The sequence below is a fragment of the Condylura cristata genome, unplaced genomic scaffold (genome assembly GCF_000260355.1).
Source record: "Condylura cristata isolate star-nosed mole 26May11 unplaced genomic scaffold, ConCri1.0 scaffold00006, whole genome shotgun sequence".
NCBI lineage: Eukaryota > Metazoa > Chordata > Mammalia > Eulipotyphla > Talpidae > Condylura > Condylura cristata.
In genome coordinates this window covers 53,105,520-53,121,929 of record NW_004567107.1, presented here as the reverse complement: position 1 = coordinate 53,121,929, position 16,410 = coordinate 53,105,520, and the positions used below count along the sequence as shown (strand labels likewise).

Sequence of the window (16,410 nt, the reverse complement as noted above, 5' to 3'; positions counted from 1 at the left end):
CCCAGTTCTGTATGTACAAATAAACAAATCTTTAAAAAAAAACTGAATTTACCTTCTTACCCATTAAGTTTGGCCATCCACATTCTCAGACAACTTGTTGTATGTGGAATAATATAAACTTATGCTTAGATGTTACATATTTAAATACTCTTTTGAACAAGGTATACAAGACAATTAGTGACTCCAGGATCACCATGTGACTCTTACTGGCCTTTTTTTCTGTACTAATTCCTTGTGGGTTCTGTTCATACAGATGCATGACAGGAATTTCCCTTTGCTTCTTACTGAATCAGCCCCATCACTAGGCTGGTGCCATCTGGCATCCAGATACTACTGCTGCCTTTGCTTGCTGTTTTCCTCTTTCTTCTTCCTTTTTTTAATGACTCACACCAAGGTTATTTATGGCAATAAATTTAAGGCCTGAGTTTTTGTTGAAGCACAAAAATATTTTCCTAACTATGTAGTAAGCCTGAACTGAAAATCCAGTAAGATAACATTTTTAAAAATTGTATTTTTTTTTTGAGGTGACATTGGTTGACAGTAATGTATGATTTAGAGGTATAATCACAGCTCCTCAGATCGTTACATCACCACACCTACCACCATGGTATCCAGAGTCCTTAACTATAGTCCACTGGGCATCATCCCATCCCATTCTTCCCTTCTGTAGTGTTGTCTGCCCCTTTATTTTGTTTCTTTATATTCTACATATTAATAAAACCATCCATATTTGTCCTCCTTCTTCTAATGCACTTTGCTTAACATGATGCCCTCCAGTTCTATCTATGTTGCCACAAATGACAACATTTCATTTTTTTATTGCTGTCTGGCATTCTTCTATATACATCAATCTTCTTAATCTAATCCTGTTATTGAGCACTGAGGTTGTTTACATAATTGATGATTGTAAATAGTGCTGCAGTAAACATGGGAGTGCATGCCCCTTGGAAAGAGTGATTTTGTAATCTTCAGGTAGATACTTGGGCATGGAATTGCTGAATTATTTGGTAGCTTGAAGTTTAACATTTTGAGAAACCATCATTCTGTCTTCCATTGGGTCTGGGCCAGTGTACATTCCCATCAACAGCGGTAGAGCAGTTCCTTTTTCTACACACCCTCACCAACACTTGTTCCCTGTTTGTTTGATATGGGCTATTCTTATGTCTATGAAGTGGTATAACAAGTCAAGATTTTTTTCATGCAAGATTAAGGCACAAAGGACCACCCTTAGAGAGAGAGCACAGCACAGTTAAGGCTCTCCCAGTGTGAGTCAGGGCTGGATGGCGGGATGGCTGGCTAACAAGTTTGTATTGGCCTTCTGTTGCCCTAAGGAATCACCTATCTTCTATTGCTTATTCTGCACCATCTAAGCAGAACTCCTTATAACTGAAACAAATTTGAGAGGAACCTGGCTTCTACATGTGTCCTATTAATTCTCCCTCCCACTCCATGGGATAACTTGATTCAGAATGCAGAAAGTCCAGAAAGAGAAAGGCAGAGACCTGAGAGCATCCAGACTTTACCTTTTTTTTTTTTTTTTAAGCTCCTGCTGCCCTTAACAAATTACACCTTCTAGGGCATTTGTTGGCATGTCAGTGGCCTGAAGGAGGTAAGGAAATGAACAATTTCCTTCCTATTCCAAGTCAGATCAGACTTTTAAAGAAGGCCAGCTGAATAACTTCCTGTACAGCAACGTAGACAAGCTGTCTTTACAAGTCCTACAGATCACCATAGTATCATTTTTCTGAGAAATTAACTTGTCAAAGTGGTCATAATGTGTACTTGGCTTGAGGTGGTTGTGATACTTATGTTTACATCTCAACAAAGACTGAAAGTAAGATATAAAACTAAGAGACAGGATATGGAAATAAGTAACTTCTTTAACTTCTACCTGATGAATGCATGCAATTGTACTACAGTGTAGTAGAACCTTGTAGCTCTGCTCCCTCACCAAATAAAAGTAAACTTTTGAAGGTTTTCAAAATACCTAGAAAGCTATTCTCATATAGTTGCCAGTGGGAAGCAAGGAGCAGAGTTCAGCCTGGCATTTAAATGATGTGTCCTAACCTAACAATGCTCTCATCAGCAAGAGGCAACTTCAAAAACAGAATAGTAAGCAGAAGAGAGAATGCCCGTATTTTCCTTATCACTAGCCCCCATCATCACTTTCAAGGACTAGAGTGACACTGCTCTTACCTTTAAAAGAATATAACTCTCAAGAAACTCAGTATTTGTAAAAATCTACCTCTATCTATAACTCCAGAGTGCCAACCTTTTTTTTTTTTTCATTTTGGCATTACCAAAAGTACCTAACACTTAACAAAACTATCTTCACATGGTACATATGCAAAATTAAGGTACCGATTTTCTTATACTTTTTAATGAGACAGATTGGTAATAATATTTTCATTATATAAGGGGAAATAAATGATATTTTCACTTTTACTCTATAACTCTCTATGTTAGCTGGAGCCAGTCAGTGATGATAATTTTGGACCACTGTTCTACTTCTCTGCAGCAGCTCAAAAGTGACATGCAGTTTCTAAACATGACCATTTAATTTAAGCAATGTGAGTCTCTTTGGTTGGGAGAAGGAGCGACTTGCTGACAGTACATCATCTTTTCATTAGGCTATGGAGAGTAATTATAGGTTGCTACATACATTTAGAACTTGCCTATGTGGTTTTTAAAAAGAATGAATTAAGACCATACAAAATTATATTTTTTAAATTCAAAATCAGTAGAAAAAAATAATGTGACACATAGGACTTTTCCTAGGTTTAGTGCACTAAACATGTAAAGTATATTAAAATGTGGAAACCATATACCTTTCATTACATTACTCTACAGCTGTCATTTATTTCACTTTGGTATAAAAGTAATTATTGTTCTGAGCAAAATAGTATACATTTCCTTTACCTGGCACCAGAACTTCAATTACAATCTACTTCAATTCATATTAATCATGCCAAGATGGCAATTCTATTACACTGAGAGTAAAATTTAATAATCTATTATATATGGCTATAGTTTCAGTGGCTAAACTACGTCTTTAACTACTTTAGGGGTTTTATTAAGATTAAAAGTTAGGTATAATAAATGCTAATCAGACCTTTAGTGGAAAGCATTTATTACAAAATATGGTTGACCATGGCATTAAACTGTACTAACAGCTTTCATTTGAGAAGTAACTAATAATAGGAAAGATGTTTAATTATTGATGTATGACATTCTGATTTAATTTCATCAGTCATAGTGAATATTATGTGTAGGATTATGCTTCAGACAAAATAACAAAATGTAGTATACTAGAGAGTAGTGTTTATTTAGGTAAAATACTTATGCGGTTTTAAGCATATTAGACCTAAGGATACATATAAGAAATAAGTAGCTGTAATTACATGGCAATGTTCTGTTTAATACAGATATAGAAATAGAACCTTAGCAGATTGGAGAGTTTATACCCTCTAATATGATCTGCTTACTTCCTCTCTAGCAGCAAGAAGCCCTGGAAGCCAGGTATTGGCAGGAGAGAGATAAAATGTTTTAGGTCTTCATATATTCAACAAAAGGTTGCATTGTGATCTTTAACCATTGCCTTTCCTGACAAGTTCTGCAATGATTAGTTGCTTTGTCTCAAAGAAGTAGAAAAAAGGTGGAGTAACTTTATGGTATAGACAGACTTGTTTTATTGTCCTTTTAAATAAGAAAAGTATTACCTAATGCACACTTTTTTTTTTTTTGGTGAGTTTATATTATGAAAGGTGCACCCTTTTGTGAATGGTATCCAGTCAGCCACATGACTGGATTTCATTCCTTTTCAGATGAACTTTGGTCATCATAGCAATCTTCATTTTGGACTGCTTCTTCAATCTTTTGCTGTGGAGGCTGTGATTCAGGAACACAATTTATGTCCCAGTAGACCATGTCAGATATTGATTCAAACAAGATGAATATGAGAAAATTCTCAATTACTTTTTTACATGTCAATTACATTGTTAATTTATCTCTCTAGTCACTTTTAAACCACAGGTTGAATTTGAAAACCATTTCATATCCTACACATAATCCTGTGAGCTCCTGGCAGTGGGGGTGGGTGGGGTAGGTTGGTAAACATGTCTTGTGCACCAAAACACAACACAGAGTCTATCTTGTATTAAATGACTAATCTAGAAAAAAATCTCCCATCTAAGGGATTGCTTTGATGATAGATGAAATTCATCAATAAAATGTTTTCCCTACCTGTGGAAAAACTTCAGTAGGTATGCCTGCTAGTGCTTTTGTAGTGAAATCAACATGTAGCTGTCACTTGTTTCTTTTTGAGAAAATTTCTGCCTGATGGTCTTTTAAATTGCATTGTTTCATCAATGAAAAATGGTAACACAGAGCAGGTATTGGGCCCATGATCAAGTGAGACAGCAACCTGGTATCCCTCTGATACCAATCCTAGCAGCAACAGAAGAAAAACTATAAACTCCCTTTACCCTCAGATGTATTTTAATTTTTGTGAGTGACAATTTAAAAAAGCCAAATGATAACATGAAAAGCTCTCAGTGGGTTGGCAGTACTGGCTGAACAATTGAGACAAAGTGAAAAGTGGAAAGCTGCCCAGAATTGTATATCAAATCTATGCTACATCATCAGGCAAACCTGGGCCATGTCACCTTTGACCTCTTTGCGAGAGAAAAGAGGTCAGATTTTGGAAAAGAGGGTGGGTACTATACCTGAATTTTCTTACTTTAAATGCTGAAAAGTATCTAGAGAACAATCATAAGTTTTGAGAAATATCTTGCTAAATCTCCAATTTGACAGCCCTACAGTTTTACTTTGCCCATAGTAAGATGATTATACTTGGTTCAAAAATCCATGAAAATTACAACCAAAATGAGACAGTGCTCATTTAAACCAGTCAGCTTCTGTGTTTGCTTTGGCAGCACATATACTAAACCAATCAGCTTCAAACACAAAACAATTATGGTTTTAAAACTTACGAGGGTTCTTCTGACACAGCTGCTCCCTCTTCAAGCTCTTGCGCTTGTTTGTACCATGGCAGCTTAGCTTCCACTGGAAGTTTCTCTGAGAATTAAGTGCATGCACATAAAAGAGGAAAGATTAGAACCAATTTCAAGTTTCAGGAAATTTCCTTTTCTCCTCACCAGTTCTTCATTTTGCATTTTCTAGAAGTTACTATGTTGATAATTACAAATTATAAGTTTCTGCCTCTGCTAATGATTACATTCCACCCCCCCCAACAAAATATCAAACTTTAGGATGTTTAATAACACTAGTCCCTGTGTATATGCTTCCCCTTTGTCATCAAGAGCAAAGAGAAGTCTTTAATATGAAGGTCATAACCATAACCCTAGGAGCACTATCTTTAATCTGCATACTGAGGCATCAAAGTACCTTTTTCCTATTTTCTGTTGATAAGATAAATATTTTCCTTTTAAAAAAACACAGAGTATAATAAATTATATTATGACACATTCATAATTCTGACTTGCTTTGCTTCTGCCTCTTGACTAAACGTCTTCTATGCCATACTGTCGAAACCAAACCATATTCTGCCACTCTGAGATTAATAACATGTTTCTTTAGCTATCTGATTCACTACATCCCAACCCAAGGCTCACTCACAATTGGAATATAATCAATTTAGGGTCCTCAAACCATAATTTGACTTGTTTCACCTATTCATCTAACCTTGGTCAAACAATTTAAAACAAGCTTTCTAAGTACTTCCTGGAAAAAAAAAATTGAGTAAGAGAAAAAAGAAAGCGGGAGGTTCTAACTGCTCCTATAGAAGTAACTGCCAAGATTCCTATTCTGACATATTTATTAGGGTCATTTATAGACACATTTGCCTTTCTAGTATGAGCCAGTGAAGCTCCATCACCATTTTATAGATGAAAGCAATATGTCTATATATGCAAACGCCATAGAATTATATGGCATCTTAATGATGTTTAGAGAGCCAGAATCACTACTTAGCTGTGAAAATCCAGATTTGATTTTTGATAGTTAACCACAAACTGCCCTTCTTTTTCTGAAGTGGCTTAGTAAAGACAGAAGTAATAAATAATTGACTATTTTAAGTTGGGAACAACACGTCTCATCCTCTTTTGCGCTGCAATGGTTTATAATTAGAAAATACAGTGACTAAGAAATATGAAACTCTTAAGAGTCAAAAAGATTTGCTAACATGGTAAACAGAGCAATGCAGTTACATAGACAGCCATCACTTTCCAATCAACTAAACCACTTAGTCGAGGATGCCATCTCTGACAGGTGCAAGTCATCTCATTGATTACTAACACAATAATGATATATTCAGCTTGGCACTAATAGCAGACTTGCAATACTTAACTACTTGTATTACACACACCAGTGGCCACTTCCTGCCACATTTGGGGATGCTAATGAGAATTAAGAGTTGAAAGTAACATCTGTGTAAAACTTAACTCTATACCAGGCTGGAGAATAAGCACCCTATTACACTGCTTGTCATTGAATCCTTACTTGATCTGTGAGATAGTGCTATTACCATCCCCATTGTACAGTGGGGGAGGGTACAGGCTGAGAGAAAGGGATGTGTTTTAAGATTAATCACTATTTCTGTACTGGACTACGGTGATGGCACATGGGTGATTTGGTGATGGGAAGCCCGCGGGGATTACAACTGAGATGGAAAAGGGCACAAAATGATGTAAAGATAAACTATTATATTATTAAAAAAGTTAATCACTATTTCTGGTAAAGTGTTTTTTTTTTTTTTTTAAAGATTTATTTGATTTGTACAGAACTGGGGTACAGGCCAGAGGCTTAGGGGTGGTGAGAGGCTTCACCAGAGACAGAGTGGGAGCAGAACAGGCAGATCGATGAAGTACACTGCTGAGGGGAGCAGGGGGCGGGTCAGGAGAGGTCTGCCATGCCATGTGGTCACCTCCGGGGCAGGCGGGAATCGAACTCATACGGAAGTGGCTTTAGCTTCTCAGTGCAGTGCTTTAACCCGCTGTGCCACCAGGGAGGGCTGTAAAGTGTTTTTTTTTATCATTAATTTCAATTTCATAATGCTATTCACTACATACTAGAGTAAAACGAAGAGCTACATTGTGGTTGATTTTCAGAGAAATTCGATGGTTTAAATAGATAAAAGAAAAATACAAATCATTTAATGTTGATAATAGGGGAAGCTTCACTTCTTCACTTCTGAATGGCGTGTGTCCTTGGAATTTTATATTTCATTGATATAAACAATAACTGTTATGTATAGACAACAACAAAGAAGTCAGGTAAATAATTAAATACACATAAGTACCTATATGTGCACCATTTTACAGCTAACTCAAAGGCACAATGTAATTACTATAAACTTGCTCACTTAGAACTTTTAAATAATTAAAATTATTTGTACTATCTGTAAAATTGAGTCATTCCAATTTTTTCTCTCAAATCTTGGTTTTGGAACCCAATTTTATATTAATGTTTGAACTTTCAACATAAAAAAAGAGCTTTTTATTTCATCAACTTGAAGTATATATTATATTATATTATATATAATATACATAATATATTTCACACTTAGCAAAGTATACCTGTGGATGAGTCCTTTAATTTCAACAGCAAGAAATCTGGACAATAAATCATATATTTGTATAATCTCTCAAACAGATACACATATTTGTCAGGTACAGCCTTCAACTTTATCACCTACATATAAATGTTTTTATGCAGTACTTAATAACTATTTGCAAGTAATCTATAAAATTTGAAAAAGAAATTAAGTCCATTTAGTAGATCTTAGTTCTAAAGAATGGTTACTGAGAACAATTGGGATGCTTAAAAATATTCCAAGGAGTTTAAAACAATATCTGACTACACATAACAATGAGAAGACAAGCACCGGAAGACCTGTTGTTACCTTTGGGTTTATAGCAGGGGGTGGGTATGATGCATTCCTCTTTTATGTGGGGCTTGGTTTTCGGGCTACAGCCTCCTGTGTGCATCCCTCGATGGTCAATGCAGAGGACCACTCTGTACCTGAGGCCCTGGCCACACGTCACAGTGCACTGGAGGGAGAAGGCAAGAGAAAGGAGACTCATAGCCAAAGCCTTGTTCATGTTCCTTCACTCTCACCTAAGACTGCTTAAAGGACTGCTTATATCAGGACTTCTGGTGGACTGATATCACTTCTTACCAGTAATAGGATCTCTGTTTTATTTGGGATGAAGCTAACTGCAAATTACATCACTTTCAAGTTCTTAGTCAGCAATCCTTAAGCCCCCACTGTGTGCAAAGTCTCAAAACAAGCAGCAAAAAGAAGAAACTGTAGGGTGTGCTTAACTTTGATTATCAACACTGTAGTCACTTTGCTACTGGCTGTCACGTCCAAACTGTGGGAAGCACTTGCTCCTACACTGACATATTTTTTAAACTTCATCCTAGCTAAACTGTATGATTGTGCAGCTGATCCAATCGATTATATTGACATTAAAGATGTTTACAGGAACTGGCCTGATGGCCAGATGTAGACAGCAACTTCAGTGATACAAGCCTGGGAGCAACTCTAGATGGAGGGAGACATCAGCTTGGACCTGATGCCACGAAACCACATGGGTAAGTGAAGTGCTCTCAACCATCTCTGGAGCTAAGGACAAAATGGTTTATCTCCTCATCTTTCTATTGCCTTTGCCATTTTTAATCTTCTTGCATTAGCATCCAGGAAATTCAAAATAACATTTTGTTTAAGCGGCTACAGTAGCTTCCTTAACACTTGGGTTTTTTTTTTTTTTTACTTATCTTACTTTGGCTCATCCTTCCTATTTTGGTCTTTTCATTTCATCCTATTTTCATTGAACTACTAGATATAATTTTAATTTGAAGCCACTTGGACCCTCTTTGGTTATAGACAGAGTATAAGAAATAAAAGTGAAACCAAACTTTTGCTCTATTGAGATCAATCATCAGAGCAGCTTTCATGGGCTCCGTCTCAATCATCTGACTCCGGTTCTACTTGGTGGGCCTTTGCCTTCCCTTGCTGCTTTAGGGGAAAGGACGAGGCGTGACAGAGGCTTTTTGGTATAACTTGAAAAATATACGTATATATGTACTCTGCATGTTTTTACACAGTTAATTCTGGATATGGGCATGCCAACTCCAGGAGCTAAGCTAATAGGCTTCTAGACACCTCAAGAAGAGAAGCAGGAAGCTGCACTGGTAGCCAATGGGGTCATGGCGATGAGAGGGAAGAGTGGACTTACTCTCCTAATGAACAAAGAAAGAAGGCACAGTTACCGGAGACCACTCCTGTGCCAGCCATTTAGGGCAGTCAAAAATGTTGCAGGGCTGCACGATGGGCATCTTAGGGGTGTACATGCATTTCCACTCTTCCACTGAGGTGACATGCCCCTGGATGTCCTCCTCCACACAGGAAACTGCCCGGCTCTGGATGCCCCCCCCACAGGAGGAGGAGCACGCGGTCCACGGGGTGGCCTCCCACCTACAGAAGCAAGGGGAGTCATCAGGGCAGACATGCACATTGCCAAACCTCCTCAGCGACCACCCCGTTCCCAGGGCCTAGGGGGCAACTGGGTTCTGAGAGGCTCTGGTGCAGAGAACCAAAGCTACCTGTGGTCTGGAATCTGATGAGTAAGAGAGAAGGACTCAATGTTGGGAAAAGTGCTCCGTAAGCCTTGAATCTCAGTCCCTGAAAGGACTGCTTAGAGAGCTCTCAACAAGGATGCTTGTTCTGCCTATAACCTCTTCAAAATAGGATTGTTCAGTCCATCTACTTAAGAGTTTTAATAAGTTTTCTGCATGTCTCTGTGTGCATATTTATGTTATTTTATATCTAATATACTTCAAATTTTCTGCACACATTTATATATGCATATGTAATATGCAATAAATATGCATATATACAATATGCAACTATATGATATGCATATTTCAGTGCAAGTTTATTGCATTTTCCAATGCACTTTTATTGCATTTTTCAATGCAGTGCTTTATTACTTAGCTTCTGGGTCTTTTAAATAAGGAGCTATCAAATTAAGTTAAATCATACATCTTTTTTCCATTGCTTCTCTAGGGATTCAGCACATTCAGCACATTCTGATGTGCAAACAGTGTCACCATTAAGCTGAGGGGCAAATATGTTCACAGAAGCAGGATCTATTTGTTTCCTATCTGTTGAGGGATCGTGGCTGTTATCTTTTCCCAAGTGAAAAACTCCTGAATTGTGTAGAGATTTAGTTTTGTCTGGGAAGCTGATGGTATCAGAATCTAGAGATACAATTATATAAGAGAAAATAAAGTTGTCAAGAAAATTTACTACAATTCCATTTATTTCTCAGAGCATTACAGAGCTCTGAAGCATTTCAGACCAGGTACAGAGAGATTAAGTTTGCCTGATTCTCTTCTCTCCTCCTGTGGATATAGAAAATGAGGAATTTAAAAAGACAGAAACATCAGGACTAATCTTGTCTTGCTTATGGGTATCCCATTTGTTGATGAGGACTGCCAAGTAACTATGATTTCCCCAAAAATTATAAGATATTTTAATTAGAGAAAAGCAAAATGTCACCAAGTTGATTCACTGTATAGTTGTATTTAGCAATACTGCACAGTCATACCATGGAGACATTATTCTAGAGTAAGATTTCCCGGATGTAGAGAGGGATTACTCTTCTGTGTGAGTTGGAGTAATGTGTGCTTTCCAGTTACAGAGAATTTTCCTTCACATTTTCTCTGCACTTTTTCAAGTCTAGGCAACAACTATTACCTTCACTGCCAACAGCCTAAACATGCTGCCAAATACAATATTTTCCTAAGCATATTTTCCCAGGAGACACCTAAGAAAATGTTATTATGGGGAAACTGAGGCCCTCTGTTTAGCCCTGAGGAGTCTTTCAGATCCCTTTCAAGAGAGTGAAGTAGCTTTGCAGAAAGTTTCTCTTCCAAAAGGGTAAGACCAATTCATTTGTCTCCATGTAATCTCTGGAGAGCTTTCTCTGGAGCTGGACAGCAGATCTGATTTTGCCTGAACCTTGAGTTGAATATTAAGTACTTATTCACATTGGATTTGATCTGACAGTGAATTGGGAATATGTTTTTGAATGTATATTTAATCTTTTAGAGCATTAAGATGCCATAGGAAAAGGACATTTTCTAATTGGAACTTTAAACTCCTTAAATTTGACCCTTCTGAAGAGTGATTAATTTCTGTCTCAACACTTGGACCTGACCCATAATGTAGTATCATAAACCCTAATAAGTATCTTTTTCCATGTCACTTAACACAGAAAGACAAATGATGCTAATATTATTCTAAGAATTTATAATATGGCTCCAATACACAAATATTGTTTTAGATGTGTAAAATTATCATGTGAATTCCCACATAATAATAGGGTTATGTGGAATCTCAAAGCAAAACATGTATGGATATTTTAAAGGGAGTATAACAAAAGCTGAGAAAAGGTGTCAAGCTTCGATTTCTTAAACCATGGGTCAGGTACATGCTTAGATGAAAAAAAAGTATGCATTTTAAAGCCTGGAAGAATGATAGCTTACTTCTTTGGCTTTTAATTTTTTCAACGAAGTGTGTGCCTTGATGCAGAAATTCTCAAAATGAAGAATGAAGAGGTTGCATATGTTAACTAAAATTTAAAAATAATTCATTAGATTACATTGTTATATTTAGATGTGTATTACCAGGAAAGAAAGCAAGAAAGAACAATAAAAAACTGCTTGTGTGTTGTAGCTACACTTGTGTTTTAAACTCATTTAAGTAAGTCAAGACTTCTGACTTGATTAGTGGGTAGTTGCCATCTGAGAACCACTTCTGAGCATTAGTTGTTTTTAGGAAGTGAAAACATGTTTGTAGAAATAGCTTCCACTTATTAAGATTTCATTCATCAAACAGAATATCTTTCAAACTAGTTCAGTTACAGCACAAGGGGTGAGAAATGCCTCATCTCTTCCTAATGGTTTGCACAAAGAGGCCACTGGATCCACAGGACTGCGTGCAAACAAACATCAGGGAGTTCATGTCAACCCACCACTGAGAACACACATAAGGCATTTGCAGAAAATCCAAGTACATAAGAAATCAACCTTAACTTAAGATAGGCATTAGTTACACTAGAGAAACAGAGAGAAAAAACATGGGAGTGTGCCATTCCAGGTAGAAAAACATAGACCTGAGGTTGCTTGCCCCAGACACCCAACTTTGCCTTTATCTTGAAGTTTATGGTCTCACACAGAAACATGTGCCCCTCAGATTCTTATTTCACAGGTACCAAAAGGGAAGTCAAATGAAATTTTGGTTCAATTAATATTGTTCGATTTTTTTTTTTTTTCAAAAAGAATTCACCTATGTTTGGATCTGGATCAAACCAGCAAACTGATACATCCGTAGCCTTCTAAAGTAATTCATCAGATTTATCAATATAGCCATAGGGAAATCGGAGAGCTGACGGAAAAGTAATCCTTTAATCGAAGGACTTAAGACTACCATTGCAGTTTTGAAAGGTGACTTTCTTGCCTACCACTAGAAAACTAAGTAGAGGTTGGAATATCTGTAGCATGTTAATGTGTATGTGTACATATATATATGTGAATACATATACCTTAGATATACAGATATACATGTGTATGTGAACACATGCTTTTATATACATGTGTAGCATATGGATATGACTTTTGGGGAATGGTGTGAGAGAATGAAACAGCACTTGGAAGTTGGAGTAAGTGAACAGAACCCCAATTTGTATCCCAACTCATTAAGTATTTGGAGATTTTCTATTAAACTTTGCTTTATTTCACAGTTCAGAGTAAGTGTTTTTTTTCCTGGGGTTTAGTTTGAGGTTGAGAAATTATCTTGAATTATTTCCAGTTTTTGCAATTTGATTTGAACTCGAGGTTCTAAATAGTAGCTAGCTTCCTGAAGGTCAAATGAGTAGAGAGCACAGAGCAAAGTTCTCAGTGAGTAGTTCCTTCAAACCCAATGTTATTTCTGCTCTCCAGGAGGCTATTTCCAAGGTGGCAGGTGATAACCACAGTTGCTAGCCTATTCTTCAGCTTCTCCAGTTTTCTTATGAATATATTAATAAAGGGAAAATCTTTTCTAAAAGTTCCCGACTCTCTTTCTAGTTTGGAGAAATATTGTATTTTTAAAAAGCAACACAATGAATGGAATTATAGGTTGTTTTTTCAAGTCCCTCTAAATGTTTTAAACAATATGGATATAAAAAACTCTTCCCTTTTCTACTTAATCATCATTTCTTTGGGACAAAAGAAGGCTGCTTACAGTCCCTGTGCAGAGTATATCACATCTGGAATTCCACATTTGTGGTATTGTGATAATACTTCAGACAGTGTTTATTTAACAGTTAGTAATAGCACTTTAATGACTAGGGTTCTATTGCAGAGGAAACATAGACAAGGACAAAGGGAGTGAGAGAAAGACATAACATAAACCTATACACTGTATCTAATCAGAGAATTACTGTGTCCACTCTAATGTAATATTATCCTATCTTAAAATGGTTTTTGAGTGACAAGCTTATGGTCTGAGCAGGTCAATTATTATTCAAAAGCAGGGCTCAGGATGGATTACAAAATATACTAGCTACCATCTTATTTTTACAGGAAAAACAAAATCTACATCTCTATGTATATATATAAAAGAAGCAGAAGACTGATTTACTAATTCTAGCATCAGGATGATTGATTTACGTACCGAGGAAGGGGATGGTAGAGGTCATAAGGCATGATCTGCTTGTATCCGTCACTGTTAGGAACAATAATGCCAACCCTCTGAGTAGAAGGTACACACAATAAAATAAACACTAAATGATTACATTATACAATTTTTAGACAATGCAAAATAACATTTTCAGAGACAAATGCAAAATAACATTTTCAGAGACAATTGTCTCTGAAAACCAATGCTAAAACAGTTCAATATTTTTATACTATAACTTTATGCTTTAAGATGGAGCAAGTTCTTTGACAGGGCACCATTTACTAGAATTAGTTCTCTGATCCAAGCAGGAAATTTCACTGTAAAGGGTGGTGGCAAAAAAACTTGACACCTCATTATTAACTGTGACACAATAAGCTGGTAAATGTTCTTTAATCCCACAAATTATACATCCTATGAGGTCATTATTATCATCATTATTAATGTTACTTCCAGATGCTCACCAAGCACTTATGATCACTATCTTACTTTCAATGAAAGAGGGAGCTCTCTAAGCAAAGGAATATGTACCTGAGGATTGTCAGTGCTAGGGAACATGCACTAGCAAATAGGTTTCTTCTCTTGGCAATATAAGGATTTTAGTAACAGCTGGGAAGCAACCATTTGGTTTTTTCACAATGATGCCTGAGCATCATAGGCAATTATCAACAAAAGCACGTTCTGGGCAGTTGAAGAGATGTAATAAACATGAAAGGGTTTTTTGTGTGGTTTCTAAAATGTACTATGATGGTGGTGACTGTCAGGGCTCTTACTATACCTGCTGCCCTGAGAAGCTTGTGGGAATTAGAGAGACTAAAGGAGTCAGAGAAAATAATATTATAGACTGTGGGGTCAATGGATCCACAAGGAATGACATGGCAGGCTGTATAGAAGTCCCCAGAGACATTTAGGACTCCAGTAAGTTGCACTAACTGGCCTCACTCATTTCAATATAGCCTCCAACTGAAAAAGACTTTCTTCTCCCTGAGTCCCCCAGATTGTGGCAGATTTATGACTCTTGGATCTTGAATAAAAGGGTGAGTGTAACAGAAATTTCATCCAAAAAGGGGACAGAAAGAGTGCTCAATAGACAGGTGGAACCTCGGGCAGACCATGGTAGGCACGAGCAGAGAACACTTACTTTGCAATTCTTTTGCATACTGAATGGATTCAGCTATTCTGTGTTTCCTTGGGGTGACTGGATAGGTCTCTATTTAGAAACCATAGGTAATGTAAATGTAGATATTATTTAAACAAATCAACTCCTTACATTCTATCCCACCCCCTAACACAGGATGATATGTTATGCTCTGTTTATATGGATAGCACATATATACTTTTGAGTATAAGGAATAAACTGAGTTTACCATGGGTCAAAATGGTAAAAAACAGCCTAGACTAGAGATCATGAGAAATAAGGAGGAAAAGAGGGAGTGATAAAGAGGGTCGTTCTGAAGAAGTTACTGAAAGATAAGGGAACACCTGCCAGGAATTACATCAGTTGGAAAGAAAATGGAAACAAAAGGATGAAAATAGACTTCTATTACTAAGGGAAAACCACTGCAATACTAATTTATTTATCTTACATTATTACATTTTCTGTATTTATTTGTTTGACTAAGTTTTTGTTGTCTTCATATGTATGACCAAATTTTCATTGTGTATGGATGTATTTCATACTTAAGTAACAATGCTCATCAAAATGCATGCTGCCTTTGGGCAATCTCAAAAACATATAGCTCCAACGAAACACAAGAATATCAACTTTCAAATTTTCTCCCTGTTTTTGAGTTTCAGAAATTTCCTTTTTTTATCTTCTGACAGACAAGACATTGGATGTGAAAGATTGTCTCAGAATAATTTGATTTCCTTCTAGTAAATTCTTCTCTATTAAGGGAATTTTCTTTCTAAAATAAATATATTTAAAAATTTCAAACCTTCCAAAGTTCTGATAACGTCTACATATAATGTAGTATATGCCAATCATAGCTGACTTTTCCACATTTGTGACATGGAAAATGCTCAAGTTGGAATTATGAAAAATGTCAATTGAAACAATTGAATATGGAATATAGAATATGATACACAATATTTTCCTTATCCTTACTATCTTTATGTGCGCCTACTTATCTATTTCTTTATGTGCGCCTACACATGCAAAAATGCATATCATTGCCTTCTCTCCTGGAAAAATTTATAACTGTGATTTGTCATTTTTAATATTAGAAAGAACTGTTGCAGATCTCTGCCAACTGATTTATCAGCTGATGATATTTAAAATGGAGGCAGTAATGTTAAAGGAGACAGACTAGAAGCAAAGAACAAGGTTTAAAAGGGGAGTATAGAGAACTCAAGATGTTGGGCTTTGCTTTGGACTGATTTAGAAATTATTATTTTTATTTGAACAAGGAGTTTTAAACCTGGATTCAGCAAAACTATAGCTGTATTTGTCTTTCTATGGCATGGGTCATGGTGAAGACTCATAAAATGACTCTATGGCACCTGTAAAAACAGAAAGATCAAAACAATGGTGCTCTGTCCAGTCCTGTTAATGCATATTCGTGTGCCTGGGCTCTGCTCTCTCCTGGGGCTCCTGCCCTGGCCCTGGTCTTTCACCACACTGTCACAGAAAGGCACATGCTCTTGCTTCAACTTAGCTTCCT

At 36.6% G+C, this 16,410-nt stretch overlaps 1 protein-coding gene across 2 annotated transcripts in view; it reads right to left on the bottom strand.

Moving 5' to 3' along the window:
• Window positions 1-16,410, bottom strand: part of ADAMTSL1 (ADAMTS-like 1) — a 340,785-nt gene that overhangs the window by 164,527 nt on the left and 159,848 nt on the right. Inside the window, exons 10-13 of one of the 2 annotated variants that reach the window (XM_004677681.2) lie at window positions 13,745-13,795; window positions 9,295-9,499; window positions 7,922-8,069; window positions 4,992-5,076 (exon numbers count right to left, since the gene is read on the bottom strand). In XM_004677681.2, coding sequence (XP_004677738.1) covers window positions 4,992-5,076; window positions 7,922-8,069; window positions 9,295-9,499; window positions 13,745-13,795 — 489 coding nt within the window. The remainder of the gene's footprint in view (window positions 1-4,991; window positions 5,077-7,921; window positions 8,070-9,294; window positions 9,500-13,744; window positions 13,796-16,410) is intronic. The other variant, XM_012721598.1, reaches the window with a different exon arrangement.